This window comes from Castanea sativa, chromosome 6 (genome assembly GCF_040712315.1).
Source record: "Castanea sativa cultivar Marrone di Chiusa Pesio chromosome 6, ASM4071231v1".
NCBI lineage: Eukaryota > Viridiplantae > Streptophyta > Magnoliopsida > Fagales > Fagaceae > Castanea > Castanea sativa.
In genome coordinates this window covers 25,408,532-25,429,349 of record NC_134018.1, presented here as the reverse complement: position 1 = coordinate 25,429,349, position 20,818 = coordinate 25,408,532, and the positions used below count along the sequence as shown (strand labels likewise).

The following is a 20,818-nucleotide window of genomic DNA, read 5'->3' as shown; positions in this document are numbered from 1 at the left end:
GTATAATTAAGGATCATAACTCATAAGTAAAGAAGAAACCTGAAAATATAGTTTCCATCTTTTCAATACAAATATGAAAAAATTTTAAAAAAAACATTTAAAAATAAGTCATATAATACAAAATGTTCTTAAATTTACAAAGTCCGAGGTTCACTAAATTGAAACAAAAGCCCAAACCTTGTGAAGAAAAAATTTGGGAGAAGAATGGAAATAAAGAAAAGAGCAAAATGTGAAACACTGGTGTCAAAAAGTCTCCCCAAAAATGTCCAATGAAAAAAAAAACTTGGGTCAAACTCTTGTAACCTTATATAATAAGATGTCATTAGAATGACCAAAATACCCTTAACTTCATTGCTAAATGCATGATATATTGATCTCTTACTAATGAACATTCTTTATTCTGTTTTCATTTGCCTATTAGACCTGTACTATTCTACTTTTCATTTTACCGTTGGATATCAATAGAGGTTCATTGTCCGCATTTATTTCTTGAATTTGGACTTTATTTCTCGTGCATAACTTTCCAATAATGAAAATTTTACCCTTAAATTTAGCTAAGATCTTCAAAAAATATATGTATCCCCCAAAATTATTCATATTTCTCATGCAACATTCCTAAATTGGATAAATTTTTATAGTGGTTATTATGGCCTTCTCATTCTTGAAGTTCTAGTTTCGCCCTGCTCTTGTGGGTTTAAGTGCAACCGTTGACAAAAGGATCACCCTAAGATGATCATCTCATGGCAATTGAGAATGAATCAAATTAGATGATCCTATTTCTCAATCTTTCTAATTTGCTCATACAGAACCAAAGTTGAAAAGATTGAGAAAAATCAATCATTCACAATCACTAATAAAGGATTCCTCGAAAAGTTAGGATTAGCAATCCTTTTTAGAAATAGAATAAATTCGATCTTATACATATGTGAGGAAGGTAATCAAAAAATGAAAGAAGACGAGTTCTTCTTTCTTTTATAACTTAGGAGCCACATGTGAGATGAAAGTCTCATGCACAGTTTTGAATGAGAGGCTGGGTTAGTGTCAAGTTTCGAACTTAACTGCCATAAATAAATCCAAGGTTAGCATGGCCAAACCTTCAACAGCTAACATGTGAACACCACAAACACAAAAACGCCCACCAACAAAAGCCAACAAGTTGCATTTCCATTCAATTAACCAAGAAACTTACAACAAGCTAAGAGAAGTCCAGAGTGAATACAAATGGAAGGCATAATTAAAAGTAAGATTGTGAAAGATTAAAAGAGAATGAGAGAATAATATACATGATTTACATTCAATCTTTGTGCACAAATGGTGCTATGTATCCTCTCTGGTATTAACTTTCTCGAATCAAGTTGGTCGGCTCACTCAAAACATATTTGGGTAGTTCATATTTTGCACCTGCAATAATGAGTTTTGCAACGCCAGGATAGCAAGACTTAATAAGAAGAGAAATAAATATAATAACATTAAATCTTCTCTAAATAAAATCAGAAATTATCTTTCAACATGAGAATCATCAACAACGCACCATGTTAGAACAAGGAAACAATCCTTCTTTTCCTCAAAAAAGAAGGAACTGATCCTTCTGCCCAGGGGTACTATTTGGCTCGAATTGCCATTTAGTAGAAAAGTATATTCCCCCAGATGGCCCAAGGGGATTTTTGTTAGAAATAAGTCATTATCAGAAGGGAAAATTATAGCATTTCAAAATGAAAGTAATTGTACTCTCCCACCTCCTGTGGTTTTCCTGTAGTTCAGCTACCTACCTCCTCTGTGAGGGGTGTGGCCTTCTATAAACCCTTGCCCTCAGCCCACTTAATTTCACTCACCTATCTCTGACTCCAATCTCAAAGCTCTAGCTCATCTACTTTTCCCCCTTTTGTGGCCTTTCCCCTAAACCCCCAATGACAGTGTACACCCACTCATCACCAGATCAAAACCCAAATTCCCCATCCTCGTCTCATTTCAATCAGATCGAATCTTCGAATCAAACCATCAGCCCCATTCAACCACAAATCTCAATGAAACCCGTATCCCTATCATCAAAAAATCCCCAAGCTCAAAACCTCACCTTATATAGCCTTGTCAGAAGACTCATTTCAGATAGAATCCTGAAAAAAAAGAAAAAAAAAAAGAAAAAAAAAAGAAAAAAAAAAAAGAAAAAAAGTTGAGAGCAATTCTGTCCATGGCTTGTAACCCGTCTCATGGGTTGCCACCATCGACATTGGACCCACACCTTCTTGCTCTGATTTGGCTCGGATGAAGATCACCAACAAGTTCTTGGTTGAGGGGAAGGAAGTTGGGTGGAGCTACATGGATTTTCAGTTTTTAACTCTAGGAAATTCAACCGAAGTGCCATGGTGGAGGTAGTTTGTGATCCAAAGGGTGGTTTGAGGTGCAATTCATTTTTGATGACCTAGAAGACCACATTTGAAGCACACGATTTTCAGTTGTTCATGTTAGAAGTATTGGTTAAATGATTAAATTTACCATATCCCAAGAGCTTAAGCTTTTGGGACAATTGGTAATTTAACATGGTATCAGAGCATGAGATCTTAAGTTCGATCCTTGTCTCTTCCACTCTACCTCCCATTTAAATTCCCACGTGTTGGGCCTCACCAATTAAAAGGTAGTTTCGACCCACACGTGAGGGGGAGTGTTAGAAGTATTGGTTAAATGATTAAATTTACAATATTCCAATTGCTTAAGCTTTTGGGACAATCGGTAATTTAACAGTTCATATTGAAATTGGATCCAGAGGGGGAGGCAATTTTTGTCAAGCTAAAAGCCCCAATGTAACTATTCTGTGAGGTCGAGGTCTACTTTGATCCTAAGGGCTTTGCTCCAACAGAGAGGTTGGTTGCTAGAGATGTCTAATTCCATAAAGGTTCCAATCATATGACCAAGAGTGTCAACATTTTCCTTAGATTTTATCAATGCGCAGATTTTGTAGCTAAACCAAAACAGACAGAGCCAGATCCTTTTGTTAGAGCCTCCTTTTGCCGTTTGTTAGGCCTGATGCAAGGCAAACCTGATGTCATTCACTTAGGGCTGTCACTTTGTCTTAAACGAACTCCCCTTCCATTTTTGAAGGAATAGTCTCAAAAATTAAAGCCAGGATTGAAGGGTGGCTAGCAAAAGTCCACTCACAAACAGCCAGAGCTACCCTCATCAAGTCAGTCCTTTTTTCTATGACAGAATACTCAATAACAGACCCTTTTTCAAAAAGCCATCTGTGACCATATTGACAAAACCTTAGGGATTTCTTCTAGGGGTATAATAATAATAAGCACCATTACTATCTAATATATTGGGGAAATCTTTGTAAGCCTAAAGCCCTAGGGGGCCTAGGATTGAGGAAAACAAAAGATGTTGATATTTCCTTCATGGCCAAATTAGAATGGCAACCCTCTCAATTTCAGACAAAATCTGGGTAGATTTGTTCATAACAAAATATCTCAAGAAGTCACCCCTCCTCTAGGCCAATCCAAAAAGGAACTCCTCCACCACTTAGTAAGGGATATTTTAGAGCAAGAACACCTTTCTGAGGACTCTTGCTTCATGGTTAGTAATGGTTCCACTATAAATATTTGGGAAGACCCATGGGCCCCACTTTCTCACTCCTTCAAGCCCTAACCAAAGGTAAATACACAACCGATCTTTACAAATAAATCCAGTCTCCTTCCAGTGGGATCTAATAGAGCTACAAGAATAATTTGAACTAAACATAGTGGCCCTCATTCAAATAATCCTACTCTCACCAAACTCTTTGATTGATAAGAGGGATTGTGACCCCAACTTGAATGGGCTCTTCAACGCCAAATCTTCCCCTCGACAAATTGGAATATCCTACGGAATATAAATATAAATGAGAAACTTAAATATTTTCTTTGCCCCAGGTGTGGTGGCCTTCCTTGCCCCCCAAATTCGGTCCCTATCACCTTGGAACCTAAACTTCACATCCTCCCATTGTTGGATAGCCACATTTTTCCCGAATTCCCACCTTGGTTTGGACAAAAATTAGGTGTGTAAGTTTACCTTATTTGCTTCAGTGCTTTGTGATCAAATCTAGTGATCCAGGAATAACTTAATCCACAAGAACATATTACAACTTCTATCCAGCTAGCCAAAAAAAATCACCATGACTCATTCCACCCACCTAAGGGCTTGGAACTCCATCACCCCTGACACCCACAAAACACAACTCATGGTGCCCCCTCCCTCAAATTGGTATAAGTTTAACTTTGATGCGGCTTTAAGAAATGACCACACCTCTCTAGCTGATGTGTGCAGCAGGGACTCTTCTGGCACTATCATTAAATTAGCACAGCAAAAGAAATTGCAGCTGACCCTTCCTGGGCTTTGCCAAAGCTTGCCACCTTGCAATTTCAACAAGCACAGCAAAAGAGATTGCATCCTCTCTCAATTTAAATGCTGCAGCTTTTGAAGGTGATTGTAAAGTTGTATACAATGCTATAAAAACTATTCCCTAATTCATTGCCCCTATGATTCTTAGAGGATGAAGTTGGTCTAGACCCGTGAAATGAGCTTTTGTTGTACCATTGCTATTGGTTAATGATACTTAATCCTTCAGAGAGAGGGGAAGAGGGAGGGGGGGGGGGGAGTCATTATCAAAAAAGAAAACAACATAGATTAAGTACCTCTTTCATCATAGCAGATTGTCAAATCAGCACTTTGAACTATGACCCCCGCACTGTCCACAATAGCTTGTGCAAGGCTTAAGTCAGCTTCAGCAGCAGCTCGCAGTGCATCCCAAATCTCTAGTGCCCAGCAAAATGATAATTACATTACAGATGTACATATGAAAAATTGATGGATATAGACAATAAGTATTTTTGGGTACTACGCAAGGTTGACAGAAAATCACAAGAACTTGACAATCATTACTTCTCAATTCCCTCTCTTTAACTTCTATGGTAATAACATCAAAGCAAAATGGCCATACTGTTAAGTCTTCAAAAGTTCACAATCTTCTCTAAAAGATACTTGTAGTTAATAGCCAAAAGGTAAGGACTTTTCTTATCATCAAAAAAAAAGAAAAAAAAAAAAGAAAAAAAAAAAAGAAAAAAAAAAAGAAAAAAATATTTTTCTTATCAATATAAAGTATAAACAACCATGTTACATTGAATAACAAAATTGACTACTGTTGATGTAAAGTTCCAATTGCTGGCACATAAAAATTGGCAAATGTGCCATAACTTCTGCATGAGGCTTATTTCAAGTAGTGAAGTTTATGAGTGCACCTTCCTGTTTCAAAGGACTGTACACATTAAATCAACCAAGGAAAATGAATAAATTAACTCATCATAACAAAGCCTACCATCAAATATTGGAGTCAGCTATACTCTTAGACCATTCTACTCTATGCAAGGTGGTACCTCTGTAAATCATAAGCCAGCATGCCCTTCTTTTAACAACCCACACTCAAATTTGACCTTCTCCATATCCTTGTACTTCCTCCTCCATAATCAATCTAAATTAAAAATATGTATTTATTGCAAAACCCAGGAGAAAATATGTCAATTCAGAATCTGATTCTGGGAATTTCCATGAAAAACTTTAGGTTTTTCCCATGGCATTGTAACAGATATTATTTCATTTCTGTTATAAAAATCACTGCAAAATGACAGGCTCCATTCTTTAGAAAACTGAATGCCAATAAGTTACTGTTATCAATCCCACCCCGCCACCCCCCAAAATAAAAAATAAAAATACTCAGAGGTGAACATGCTTGCAGGGTGTTAGAAAGACCATTTCAAAAGCTGATCAATCTGATTTCTTATTTCTTGACAATAATAATCACTACTGGAAAAATTATATTGCAAATGATTATAATGGCATCATGTTGATAACTCAACAGATCCTTATCTCAACTGTTTATGTCAAGATAGCACACTTGTTTTCCCAAAACAAAAGTATAAGACCAAAAGTTTTCCAACTCAGTGGCCATCAAGTGAACCCCTGCAGACTGAATCACATCATTCCTCTTTCTTTGCTAGATGTCTATATCACTCCTCAATTTCATATATATTGATCTACACAGCATATGATCAAACCTTCTTCCCCAGACTTCTTTAATTTGATAGAAAAATGCTGATCAAACTAGTCAATTCATCTCCATTCTCATATCCTCCTAGTCAATGATAAGACTAAGGTATTTATCATGAAGAATGACGAGACTAAAGTAAATTATATGGTTGTTAGTGGTACATTCGGCCATCAATTTTTCATTTTCTTTGTTTCATCCTCTATATAGATTATAAACACTATCGACTCCCCTTTTGATGCTTCAAGTCCTTAAGATATGTCTATTCTTAGTGCAGGAGATATTAGATATTGAAACCTTATAAAAGTACTAGTTACTATTCTTGAAATACGTCCTAGAAGGCCAGAAACTTTGAGGACAAGCAATGAAAATATCTTAAACCGCCTATTAGGAAACAGGACACTCAGAACCCCAGTATTTCAAATTTAGTTTTTGGCAGTCAATGGAATGCAAACCAACAGGACAAGCCAAATATGAACAAAGACCCTCAAGTAATTCTTGAAATAACTAGAGTGAAATATCTGGTTATGAAAATTTTCATGTAGTAAGAGTGTTATAACATGTTTTACATAATAAACAACACTACTTCCTAACATGGGAAAGTTATCTTGTGATTCTGTCTTTTATATATATATGTGTGTGTATATATATATTGATTATTATCACTTTAGTCTTCTTTTGTTCTTTTTCTCGAACTTATATTATACTAGGCACTAACCTTAGATAGTTCCAAAAGCTTTCAAAAACAATCTTCGTAATCATATAATTCTGAGGCAACACTACCTTTTCTACCACCATAGTGAGGAGCAGTGTCCCAAAACTCATCTCGCAACTGCATAAGCTGAGTCTTGGTTATTGGTTGAGGATGCTTCCAAGGTTTTGGCTTCCGGATCTTTTTCGCAGTCCCTGTTTTAATTAAGAAATCCAATATATTATAATAGAATACCTCTCAGTATTCAAAAAAGAAGAATACTTCATGTTCACAATGACGAACACAAAGTATCTAATGAATTACAAGGAAATTATATAGGACAATGAAAAGAGTCCTGGAACTCAAAAATAGAATTACAATGAGTAGAGCTCCAAGCGCAAGACCAGTCTAACAAAGTACCCAAAAAAAAAAAAAAAAGGATTCCAATTGTAGTAACTGGTTTAAATCATTGTGTGCTCTAATGACTGGAGTTAACGGATTGATAGCTTGGAATCATGACTAAATGTTGAAATAGTTAAATTAAATCATAATGCTGAGTCACTAGCACACAATGATTGATACCAGTTACTACAGCTATTGATTCTCATTAAAGAATAAGCATGGAGCACTTCAATTAGCTAAAATAAAAAATTTAAATATCTTACAGCTACTAATTCAGCTAGACTTTTAAGTTCCATGTGTCTGGATGGTGAATGAAATACACTAGAAAGGACATCCCACAACACGCCCCCATGGGAAGCTTGTGCTTTGATCTAGCACCATTGACAAAACTACCTTTGGGGAGTATACCCAAAAAATAAAATAAAAACCAACAACTTCGACCAAATATAACATCCAGAAAAACTAAACCCCATCACCAACTAATTGAAGAGTAATGCAACTCAAATTCAATTTCATTAAAAACCTCTCCCGAAAATAAATAATAAGGTTTAAAAATTTGTGGCACTGTGCATTCCACTTGTATCTCTTCTCACGTCATAGAATGGAAGCGTCTTCTTAAAGCCTTCAATGCCAACAATCTAATTTTTTAATTTTTTTGGGTTTCTTAAATCTTGAAGCATATGCATATAACATATATTTTCAATTCACAATCAAAATCAGCATCAGCCACTGAATTTAAAAACAAATAAACGGAAAAAATGTACAGAGCCAAGCAATTCACAAGTTAAAGATTAGTATAGAAATCTATGAATCGAGAAAAAAAAAAATTGTATACAAAATCGAAGATTTTACTTAGGCTACAACAACCAAAAACAAATTTGGTTTTGGGTTTGCCTTGAAGTGAGTTTGTCGGTAAGCAAATAGAAGGTAAAAAGGTAAAGTGTTGGAATGGAAAGAAAGAAATTAAATCTGTTGGGAAAAAGAGAGAGAGAGAGAGCTGACCGTCGGGTTTGGCCTGTGAGGATCCAGCACAGCCCATTGTTTGAGTTTGAGAGAGAGAGAGAGAGAGAGAGAGATGAAAAGAAAGTGTATAATAATAATATAATAGTATTTGTATTTTGTATTTTTGTATATCAGCAGCAGCAGCAGCAGCAAAAGGAAAGACAAAGAAGCTTGAATGAGACGCCAAGTCAAACTCCCTTCTCTCCTTAGGGTCGTTTGGATAGAACTTATTGTTAAAAATTGAAAATGTTATAACAAAATAATTTTTAAATGTGTGAATAATGATGCGCGACCTATTTTTAATAAAAAATTGATAAAAAAGTATGTAAACAGTGTGCACACAGTACGCGCACTGTGCAAATGTCCCCCGCAGCTGCAGCAAAAACCAAAAAACACAAAAAAAGCAAAACGTGAACGCAGCAATTATAATCTGAATCCAAACGCCCTCTTAATCTCTTCTCTCTTCTACCTTCTCTTTCTTTCTACTTATAATAAACATCCTTGTCTTTTTTCTTTTTCGTTTATAAATTATATTTTACTAACTTTTGCTCCATGTATATTTCAAACTATAATTTTTCCTCTTTTTTTCGTGTAATTTATTATTTTATTTATTGTTATTCATGTAAAATAAAAATGGTTTTACTGGATTGAGATTTTGTATAATACCATTAAGCCTGAGTTTTCCACTTTTTTTGTGTGGGTCCTGTGCATTATTTATAGAACCCACAAACCTTTTTTTTAAGCAAAATTTTCATTAAAATTGGATTCCATGATACTATTCACACATTTAAAAATTATTTTGCTATAATGTTTTCAGGTTTCAACAATAAACTCTATCCAAACAGACCCTAAAAGTTTTAAAATATTAATTGTTTTTTAGCTATTTATTAAATTAAAAAAATTTATAAAATTAGTGAAAAGTTAAATACTGTAGTACTTTTCCGATATAAGAACGGGAAAATTTTTTAAGTTGCAAAAAAAAAAAAAAAAAAGATATTATTAATCAACTCACAACTTATATCAAAAACCAATGTATAGGGTGGGACTGGGAGGGTGACAATGAGTTTATTTATTATATATGAGATGAGATGAGATGAGATGAGATGAGAGAGGTGAGAGGCTATTATTAGGCTGAGAGTTTCACAGAGAGATCGGGGGCTGTTTTCATGGAGTGACTAATGATTACTCAATAATAAACATGGTGGTTAAGTTATATTGTTCGTGTGGAGAAAGAGTGGGTGCACTCATTTTTTTCTTGTTCCCTTTTTTTTAGTCTGTTAAATTCTAAAATAATCCGGAAATTTATCCTCAAAATTGAGATAACATATTGGACAAAATTAATGAACAATCATTTAGGCTCTGTTTGTTTTGATGTAAAATATTTTACTGTAAAACATTTGCAAATGTTTGGCAAGTGTTGTGACCTAAATATTACAAATTTAAATCGGCCACCACCAGCTACTACATACCCAGCCACCGCCAACCATTGCAAAAATATACCCATTGTAATCCCATTCCATCAGCCACTATCATCTACCCAAACACCCAAGAGCCATCAAAATCACCACCAACCATTCAGAACATAGCTATCAAAACCACCACCACCCACCACCAAAGCTTCAAAAAACCACCACCATCTACCAAAAAAAACAACCACCAACCACCCAAAAAACAACCATCAACAACCCAAAAATCCATATCAGAAAAGTTAAAACACCCGTAAAACCAGATCAAAAACTTGAAAATAAAATCCATGAACAAAGAATCTAATATGAAAATCCAACAACCCAACAAATCTAGTGGTAGCAAGATTAGAGCAACCATTAAAAACCCAAGTTGCCGCCACCAAGATCAGAGCAAGATTAGAACAGCCACCAACAACTCGATGGACTTCGTGAGAGAGACAAGAGGAGGGAGGAGGGAGGAGTGTGGAGTCGGTCGGTGGTGGCACCACTGGTGGGTAGCACCGGTCGGTGAATGGCTCCAGTCGGTGGGTGGTGCCGATCAGTGGGTGGCGCCACTAGGTTTTGGGAGAGAAGGTCGGGTTGAGAAGGAGGGAAAATTGAGAGGGAGAGAAGAGATAGCGTGAAAGGGAGAGAATAGATAGCTTGAGAGTTGTTAGGAGAGAGTTAGAAAGAAATTGTAAAATATTTTACCAAAATTTTAAGTGTAAAATATTTTATACAAATTTGCTTAAGTTGATTTGGTTGACTGAAAATATTTTTCTTTTGACTAAATGTCTTATTGCAAAACAAACACCGTAAAATGAGAAAATATTTTCCTGAAAATATTTTACATCAAAATAAATGGAGCTTTAGATGCAGCACCTTAAATTCATATTTTAAGATTTTGTTATGTGACGATTTCACTAAAAAATACACTTTCATCTCATGAAAAAAAACTAAATAGTAGAATTTTAAGATATAAATCTAAGGAACAATACTTAAGTACGATACCTAAATCTTATTTTAGTATATATATATATATATGTGTGTGTGTGTGTGGCTATTGCCTAACACTTACAATAAGATTTTGTTTTTATCTACTTGTCAATATCCACTTGCTGAAATCTTAATTCCAATTAATTAACAATCATAATAGGTACCAATTTAATTATAAAATTTCTTATTTTTTTCATTTATAAATGGTTAGAAAAATTTTCTTGTAATCTCATCTACATCAAACAAAATTCATAAGTATCTTGACCTTATGTACAAAGTTAACTCCAAGCTCACTCTCTCATCCCAACAAAGTTCTAAAAAATGTGTCTCAATTGATTCCACCGATTGAAACCTAAATTGTTTCATAAAAAAAATTTTAAAAATAAAATAAAATATAGTGCGTGTTTAGCCTAAATCATTATTAATGATAATTTTTTTTTCTAGAACTATGATATTTTGATTAAATATATAAAAATAATCTTGATTTAGTTGATATTAAATCTTTAGGATATGTATTGAATCTATTTTTGCTTGTATAGGTAAACGTTATTGGTTGGTTTTTTTTTTTTTATAGCTAAAAGGAGGTTGGTATTGTTAAGTGAAGTTACAATAATACCTTTAATAAATTTGATTATATTATTTTACATTTTATTTTATTCTAATCATATTATAATATTTATATTATTGATAGTATTTTTTGTAAATATATTTCAAATTATAAATGTATGCTAGAAATATTAATTTTGGATATCAAAAGCATAAAGGAAATAAAAGATAAGATAAGAATAGAAAAATAAACCTCAAATAGGTACTTTTGATAAATTGTTTTTGTTACTAAACATTTGTGTGTGTGTGGTAGTGAGGTGGTCCGAGAATAGAATGGGAAGTGGTGCAGCGCTCGTGGGGATATAATGGGTGCAAATGGGTGCCTCAGGGGTTGAATGGGATCTTTGTAGGGCGTTTTTTGTAAAGTACCACTTGTTACTCCGCATTAAATGGTGGACAACAGATTTATCAGCTGCATTAATGAGGAAGTGACTTGAACAATGGATCTACAACTCAGCACTTCTTTCCACCACATTCACCATGAGTCTAAAGGGACATGTGTCTTAAGGAGGTTTGGGATGCAAGAGGTATATAAAGGAAAGAGACTCTCAGATAGGAGGCAGGCCAGCAAGAATTAGGGAGAAGAAATCATTGAGAGAAAGAGTGAACAGTATCTATGACCATCAAGAACAATTGTCATCGGACAATATTGTAAAGAACCCTTTATCTATTAAATCCTCAGGCATTTAGACTTTCTTTCCCTATTTGTGTCCTCGGGCGAAGCTTACACTTGTTCATCCCACTCTCTATACGAATCTCTATTGTTTTGGGTCGGATTTAGGTACTCCAACATCATTGTTTTTGGTAGGCCTGGGCTGCCTAATTTCGTGCTCTTACTATATTCAATTTTAATTGTAATAATATTCAAACATGAAGTTAAAAAAAATTTAATCATATAAAAAGACTAAATTTATTTTCTTTCTAAATGCATGTATCACTTACATAATCCATCAACAATACTTATTACACTTGTTTTTGTATAAAGAATTTTTTTTAACATTCAAATTGCTAAAACCCTATTTAAAATCAATTATGTCACAAGAAGATTGAGTGGATTGGCTATATTATTAAAAATAAAGTGCTAATAAGACCTAAACATAAAATAATTTTACATCTTAAAAAGCAATAAGAAAGTATTTTAAATAATAATATATAAAGTTAAATAAATATTAATTATTTAATTGATATTTAAATAAAAAATCTCCACTCAAAGTTATTCGTTATCACTTTCAACCTCAAAAGTTATCAAGATAACTCTTGTTATGGTAAAGAGCAATCATTTTGAAACATCTTTATTTAGGGATAATGTCTCTTATGGATATTGAAGGCAAAAAAAAAAAAAACCTCTTAGTACATATTCACACAAGGAAGTAAGATACTAACTTTTGATTTGAGAAATGAAATCCTGATCCTCGAGTAAAGAATTAAAATTGGAGTTAAAAAAATATTTATTAAAAAAAAGGAATCAAACTCTTTAAGAATTTATGGGTGTTTTCAAATTAAATCACACACGTTAGGAAATTTTAAATGAAATTTTGTACTTTAAAAAAAAAATTCAATTCAAATCATAAAGCCCATTAGGCATTCGTAAATGGAAAATGATTATAATAAAAAAAAAAAAAGATACATTGCATATTTTGGAATGAAATAATGGCCATAGATAATAGATACATAGTTGAAACAATCACACATTATCACCAAATGAGTTTATGGTTTGAATTGAAAAGTTTTTAAAATGCGAAAAAAAATTAAACTACTCCCATACAGAGTTTTAGATTGTAGGTAGCCCAAAATAAATAAATAAATAAAACGATTTTGTGTGTGACTGTTATACTTACCTTGGAAAGAGGTTATTCAGAGATTAAGCCGTGGATAAGGGGGATTTGGAAGTGAACTATAAGATTTTTATGCCATTATGATTATGGTGTGGTAGTTAAAGTCGGTTGGATTTGGATATGTTGCCTCGTGATACTGAGGCTGAGGGTGGATAGCAAACCAAAAAGGGATTTTACATTTACTAGTACTTATACCCACAAATGCCTTCAACAATATATGCAAGACAAAATTCATGTTAGCACGTAACAACCAGTTAACTTTGTACATCCCAACAACATATATCACAAGGATTGCATGTATACCACATTGTAGGGAATATACACAAAATAGAAAGAAAAAAAATATGCGCCGAAGAAAATAATCATACAAAACAATATTTACGTAGTTCTGTAATTTGCCTATATTCAAGGAGTTCCAGTGATTTCACTTTTCATAGGGAAAAAATACAAGATAAAACCTAATCTCCAAACAACAGTTTTTCTATCTTGCGCATGTTAGGATTAGTGTCCTTAAATCCTATTGTATGGTGTTATATATAACGTTATGTATGATATTATGTTGTGATTAATAAAATTGTTTTATTATTATCTAAAATAATGGTAACATAAATACTTTGACATTATCATATAGTCCATGAGATGCATAGTATGTGATTTAGTTACAGAAGATATAAATCATAAGTTCTTTGTAAACTCAGAATTTTAGTTTGTAGTCAGTGATGAAATTGGGCATTTTATCTGCGAAGACTATAACATATCAACGAAGATGGTTTTTCTTGATCATAGAAGTTGAGACTTCTAGTTGATATGTTAATATGTTTTAAGTGTTAAGACATATTGAACTAGACCGCTGTAAAATTTATTATTTTACTAACGATTGTCAAATGAATAATAAATCTCACGACTTCTATTTATATCAACTCTCAATCCTAAGAGAATAATGAACCTGATTATAAAGTGTAGGTTGCTTTGATATATCAAGAGTGAGATCTAAAGTCACGATCAAAATCTCAGTATGTTGGACATCCACATTTAATGTTGAAGGAACATGTATTCTCAAGATGAAATTCATAATCTCTTAATAGAGATATAAAATATTCTCTTAAGATAAGTTTAATGGGTATGGTTATTTAGAATGTTAAGCCTAACTACTTTAGTAAGAAGTTACTAAAATATATATATTTATGAAATTGGATTTCATAAATATATGACGAATAACTTAAATGATTAAACCAGGTACTCAATGATTAAGATGTAGTCATCTTCAAAGTGGTAGTCAACATTCATTACTTTGTATTACTATGAATATTTTAATGAAGGAGCTGTATGTATAATAAAGTCTTGAGATATAATTTATTAATAAGACCTAGAGTGCAATTATATTTATATAGTAGTATTAAATATAATTAATGGTAATTTTGGGCTTGTCAAGAATTGACAGAAAGGGCCAAAACCTATTAGAGCTAGTGTCTTATTTATCCCTTTTAGTCCCACTCTAAGCCACATACTAAAGCCCAATTAGAATAGCCCAAAAGGCTAGCCCAATTAGATAATCAGTTATATATAGAACGAGAGAAACATACAGAATATTGATTCAGATATTGAGTGAAATGAAATGGTGTGTATCACGTGTAAGCCACTCTCTTATTCTCCCTTGAACACATACGTATAAACTGATTGAGAGACCACACTTCTTGGGCGGAAGTCGAATTGGAGTGAAGATTAAAGGTGTTCTTAAGTATTTCTAATCTTTGGTTTTTAAATTTCACAGCACCAAGGTACGCTTTCTTGTTCTTAAATTCTAAAATTTACATAGTACATGTTATCAATTGCGAATGAAGTAGATTCGTTAATTTTCTGTTGTGTGTGTTTTGTATGTGATACAAACTATGTTTTACCAACAATTGGTTTGTATTAGAGCAGTCTTCAATTTCGAATTTATATAACAGGTTTTGTGAGTTTTGAGATCAAAGATAGTAATTTCATGATATTAGAAGATTCTACAATAAATTTTCTGAATGGTTATTGAAATTATTGTTTGATAAAAACTGATATTGATATTATGATGTTGTTTGAGTTTGATATTAAGTATGTTAGATTGAACTTTAAGACTACAGCATCAATGAAATTCAGTTTTTTATCTCAAATTCAATCTATTATGTTCATATAATGGTAGTTTGTTCATGAAAAACTGTCGAAAACTGTTTGGTGAAAATTCTGGAAATTTTAGTTTCACGAGCTTCGATCGATTGAGAATCACTTTCGATCGATTGAGTGTTCCTTTTTGATCGATCGACTGGCAATCAAGAATCGATTGAATTGGACAAAAAGTTTGTGATGTTTTTCTTTAAATCTTCGACTGATCGAGATTTCCCTTCGATCGATCGAATGTTCCTTTTTGATCGATCAAATAGGAGTCGAGAGTCGATCAAGTCATCTAGAAACTTCGAAATGGATTTGATGAAGATTTCGATCGATCGAGAAATACCTTCGATCGATCGAATAAACTGAAATTTGAATTTTCACTAAGTGTTTTCACATTTAAATGTGCAAGGCTATGTGTGATGAGATTACACATAATTTCTAATTAAAAACCTTTCTTTTAAAATATCTACTAGGACAGAGATATGAGGGTTGGATCTCACGGCCTCCATTATTGGTTCATAGTAATGTGGGTAAGCACTCGTCTTGGTGTATATGCCTCACGATCCCAAATGAAGGTGTTTTGTTTCATGGTACTACAAGTTTAAACACTATAAGAGAGATGAAATGTAGCTACACATGATTCAAGATAATGATGTACACTAGACTAAGTGTAATGTTAACCTCCTAAAGGAGCTATGTCATTATTTACTTAGAGGCTAAAGTTAATACGGCATAATCTTAGTGTTTGATAAGAGTTATCATGATAGCACTAATAATGAGAATAGTTCTCAATCAATCATGATGTTTATAATATACTTGCTACCAAGGAATTATAGACATGGATTGGGTTGTCGTTGCATATTTTTATGTTATGGTTTTATTAAGATTCCATAATATATGTTTATATGCTAAATTAATAATGTCCGGTTTACTTATTATATTCATGTTTTTTATTTTCAGATTTAAATCATGACATCTTTTAGCCCACTTATTGCTATTCTTAATCAATACAAACCTACTGGATCTAACTATATTGACTGGAAAAGAAACTTGGACATTGTTCTCACTCTTGAGGAAAAATAGCGATATGATCGTTGGTAGAAATCTAATAAGATGGCCAAGTGCTATATCCTAGCATCTATCTCAAATGTTCTACAGCATCAAATGCAGGATGTAGAACTAGCTTCGGACATAATGCTAAGTCTGAAGGAGATGTTTGGTGGGCAAGATCGTTCTGCTAGGCAAGAAACTATGAGGCAGATTTATAATACCAAAATGGCTAAAGGTACTTCAGTAAGGGAGCATTGACTTAGGATGATCTCTCATCTGAATACATTGGAGGTTTTAGGTGCCGATATTGATGAAGAATCCCAAGCGGATATGATACTCCAATCACTACCAGAATCATTCAAGGAATTTAGACTTAATTATAATATGAACAAAAAGCTTTATACATTATCTGAATTAATGAATGAATTGATGGCGGCGGAAGACATTCTTGGTACATCTAATGTTGATGCTAATATGGTTGAAGCTTCTTCTTCTCAACCTAAGTCGAAAGGCAAGGGTAAAAGAAGAAGAAGAAGAAGAAGAAGAAGAAGAAGAAAAAGAAGAAGAAGAAGAAAAAGAAGAAGGACTTCACCAAGCAAGATGGTAAATAAATTGCCTTAGGAGTTGCCAACAAGGGAAAGAAAAAGGACTATGCCAAAGAAAATTATTTCTATTGTGGCGAGAAAAGTTATTGGAAGAGAAATTGTCCAAAATTCAGAGTAGCCAAGAATAAAGGTATGAAAAGTTCATTCCTTCTTGAAACATAGTTATTACAGAATCCCAAAGATTCTTGGTGTGTGGATTCAAGTTGTACTAATCATATCTGCAATTCTTTGTAGGGGTTCTAGGAGACCAAAAAGCTAAATGAAGGGGAAATGTTTTTTACTTGCGGCTGATGGGAGCAGAATTCCAGTTGTAGTTGTTGGAGTGTTTAATTTGTGTTTTGGTTCTCGAGTTTTAATATTGAAAGACTGTTTGTATGTACCTAATGTTTGTAGGAATTTAATTTCTACTTATTTAGGTAGACATGGATATTATGTTATCTTGAAAGACAATATTATAATAAAGAAGGATAAAGTGTTTATCTGTTCTAGCAACATTGTTGATGGTCTTTATATTTTAACTCCTGATAAGCATGAATTATACAATTCTGAATTAGATAATAATTCTTATGTAAAATCATTAAAGAGAAAGTTTCTTTCTACTAATGGTGCATATCTTTGGTACTTGTGTTTATGTCATATTAATTCAAACAGAATTTAAAGACTAATCAAAGATGGATTCTTAGAGCCATTGGACTTTGATGGATTTTCAGTTTGTGAATCTTGTTTAAAGGGCAAAATGACCAAAAGATCTTTTAATGCAAAAGGTAGAAGAGCCCAAGAGTTGCTTGAATTAGTTCATATGGATGTATATGACCCTATGTCAACCCAAGCAAAAGGAGGTTATGAGTACTTCATCACTTTTACGGATGATTACTCAAGATATGGTTATCTGTACCAAATGAGACGGAAGTCCGAAGCCTTTGAAAAGTTCAAAGAGTTTAGGGCTAAAGTTGAGAATCAATTGGGTAAACGCATAAAGGCCATTCGATCTGATCGAGGTGACGAATACATTCTTGGGGATTTCAATGATTACTTAACTCAAAATGGGATTGTATCCCAAGTGACTGCACCTGGAACTCCTCAACAAAATGGTGTAGCAGAGAGAAGGAATATGACTTTTTTAGAAATGGTTAGGTTCATGATGAGTTATTCAACTTTACGAATTTCATTTTGGGGCTATGCACTAAAAACTGCAATGCATATTTTAAACTTAGTTCCATCAAAATCAGTTTCCAACACCTAAGGAATTGTGGAGTGGGCGCAAGCCTAGTATGAAATACCTCCACATTTGGGGATGTTCAGCACATGTGTTGAAAGGGAAGTTTGATAAGTTGGAAGCAAAAACAGAAGTATGCATGTTTTTAGGGTATTCAAAGGAAACTAAGGGTTATTTATTCTATAATCATAAAGATAACAAAGTATTTGTTAGCATTAATGCCAAATTTTTGGAAGATGATTATGTGAATAATTTTAATCCTAGAAGTAAAGTTGTATTGGCTGAAATAGATGAACCTGTAATTGAACAACCAATAGATGAAACTAGGGATGATGTGGCTGTATTAGATATACCATAAGATTCTACTCATGAGATGACTAGTATATAGGTGTCTCGTTGTAGTGGGAGAATTGTTCGACCACCTGTAAGATTTATAGGTCTGGGAGAAACTTATGAAGCTATCTCAAAACAGGTTGAATCTGATCCTTATACTCATGAAGTGGCAATGAATGATAGAGATGCACATCATTGGGTCAAAGTTATGAAATCTGAATTGGATTCTACGTATTCCAATCAAGTTTGGGATCTTGTTAAGACGCCTAATAGCATTAAACCTGTTGGTTACAAGTGTGTTTTGCAAGAGGAAGAGAGGGATAGATGGAAAGGTTGAAACCTTTAAAGCAAGACTAGTGGCGAAATGGTATACACAAAAAGAAGGTATTGATTATGAAGAAACCTTTTCACCAGTAGCAATGTTTAAATCTATCAGAATTCTCTTATCCATTGCTACTTATTATGATTATGAGATTTGGCAAATGGATGTCAAGACTGTATTTCTTAATGGCAATCTTGAAGAAGAAATCTATATGATGCAACTAGAAGGTTTTGTAGTAAAGAATCAAAAGCATATGGTTTGCAAGTTAAAAGGGTCTATTTATGGACTTAAGCAAGCATTTAGATCATGGAATATCAGATTTGATCAAGCAATCAAGTCATTTGGTTTTAAACAAAATCTAGATGAACCTTGTGTGTACAAAAGACATCGAGATAAAGTAGTAATGTTCCTAGTGCTTTATGTTGATGATATTCTACTCATTGGAAATGATGTAGGGGTAATGTCATCAATAAAGATTCGGTTGTCAAGCCAATTTGATATGAAGGACTTGGGCGAAGTTAACTTTATTCTAGGGATCAAGCTTTGGCGAGATCGAAAGAATAGAATGTTAGGCTTGTCACAAGCTAGATATATAGATAAAGTTCTAGAACGGTTTAGCACGCTAAATTTCAAAAGAGGATTACTCCCTTTCAGACATGGACTTTCTTTGTCTGATAATCAATGGCCTAAGACTCTTGAAGAAGAAAATATGACGAGACAAATTCCCTATGCTTCTGTAGTGGGAATTCTCATGTATGCCATGCTTTGTACTAGACTAGATATTTGTTATTCAGTTGGCATGGTCAGCTGATATCAATAAAATCTAGGACTTAAACATTGGCAAGCTGTAAAACATATTCTTAAGTATCTAAGGAGAACAAGAAATCATATGCTTGTTTATCATAGTAAGGTTTTGATTTCCATTGGTTATATAGATTCAGATTTTCGATTAGATCTTGATTTCAAAAAATCCACTTTAGGTTGTGTGTTCACCTTGGGAGGTGGAGTCATAAGTTGGAGGAGTGTTAAGCAATCTTGTATTGCTGACTCCACCATGAAATTTGAATATGCTACTAATTGTGAAGTGGCAAAGGAAGCTGTTTGGCTCAAGAAATCCCTTTATGATCTTGGTGTTGTGAGAATGGAGTAAGTTTCTATCACATTGTTCTGCGACAATAGTGGAGCGGTTGCATAATCCAAGGATTCAAGAAATCATAATAAAGGAAATCATATTGAAAAAAAGTACCACATCATTCGAAACATTGTTGCTCGAGGAGATGTAGTAGTAGAAAGATTGATAGTGTAAATAATCTAGCAAATCCCTTTACCAAAATCTTGCCTCAAAGGACTTTTGAGTCGCATTTGGAGGGAATGAGAGTTAGATTAGTGCACAATAGTCTTTAGGGCAAGTGAGAGATTGTTAAGATTAGTGCCCTTAAATCTTATTGTATGATGCTATGTACGACATTATGTATGATATTATGTTGTGATTAATAAAGTTGTTTTATTATTATCTAAAATAATGGTAGTATAAATATTTGGACATTATTATATAGTCCACGAGATGCATAGTATGTGATTTAGTTATAGGAGATATAAATTACAAGTTCTTTGTAAATTCAGAATTTTACTTCGTAGTTGGTAATGAAATTGGGCATTTTATCTGCGAAGACTATAACTTATCAACGAAGATGATTTGTCTTAATCATGGAAGTGGAGACTTCTAATTGATATATTAATATGTTTTAAGTGTTAAGATATATTGAATTAGACCGCTGTTAGATTTATTATTCTACTAAAGACTGTCAAATGAATAATAAATCTTATGACTTCTATTTACATCGACTCTCAATCCTAAGAGAATTATGAACCTGATCATAAAGTGTAGGTTACTTTGATATATCGGGAGTAAAATCTAAAGTCACGATCAAAACCTTAGTGTGTTGGGCAGCCACATTTAATGTTGAAAGAACATATATTCTCAAGATGGAATTCTTAATTTCTTAATGGAGATATAAAATATTCTCTTGAAATAAGTTTAATGGGTATGATTATTCAGAATGTTAGGCCTAACTACTTTAGTAAGAAATTACTAAAGTA

The 20,818-nt window shown here is 33.4% G+C and overlaps 1 protein-coding gene across 1 annotated transcript; it reads right to left on the bottom strand.

The window, feature by feature from the left end:
- Nucleotides 1–1,144: 1,144 nt before the first annotated feature.
- LOC142641175 (uncharacterized) lies at nt 1,145–8,360 on the bottom strand. The gene is made up of 4 exons (XM_075815577.1): nt 8,166–8,360; nt 6,854–6,976; nt 4,665–4,784; nt 1,145–1,401 (listed from the first exon to the last, which is right to left on the bottom strand). Exons 1-4 carry the CDS (start codon nt 8,200–8,202, stop codon nt 1,337–1,339), a joined length of 345 nt encoding a protein of 114 aa, XP_075671692.1. The 5' UTR covers nt 8,203–8,360; the 3' UTR covers nt 1,145–1,336.
- Nucleotides 8,361–20,818: the final 12,458 nt, after the last annotated feature.

Bases quoted from the DNA above. Each gene is read 5' to 3' on its own strand.
- LOC142641175 (XM_075815577.1), bottom strand. From the start codon at position 8,202: ATGGGCTGTGCTGGATCCTCACAGGCCAAACCCGACG. The intron at 6,977-8,165 runs GTCAGCTCTCTC...TAATTAAAACAG, and splicing joins CTCACAGGCCAAACCCGACG to GGACTGCGAAAAAGATCCGG. The intron at 1,402-4,664 runs GTACTTAATCTA...TCATTATTGCAG, and splicing joins AATCTGCTATGATGAAAGAG to GTGCAAAATATGAACTACCC.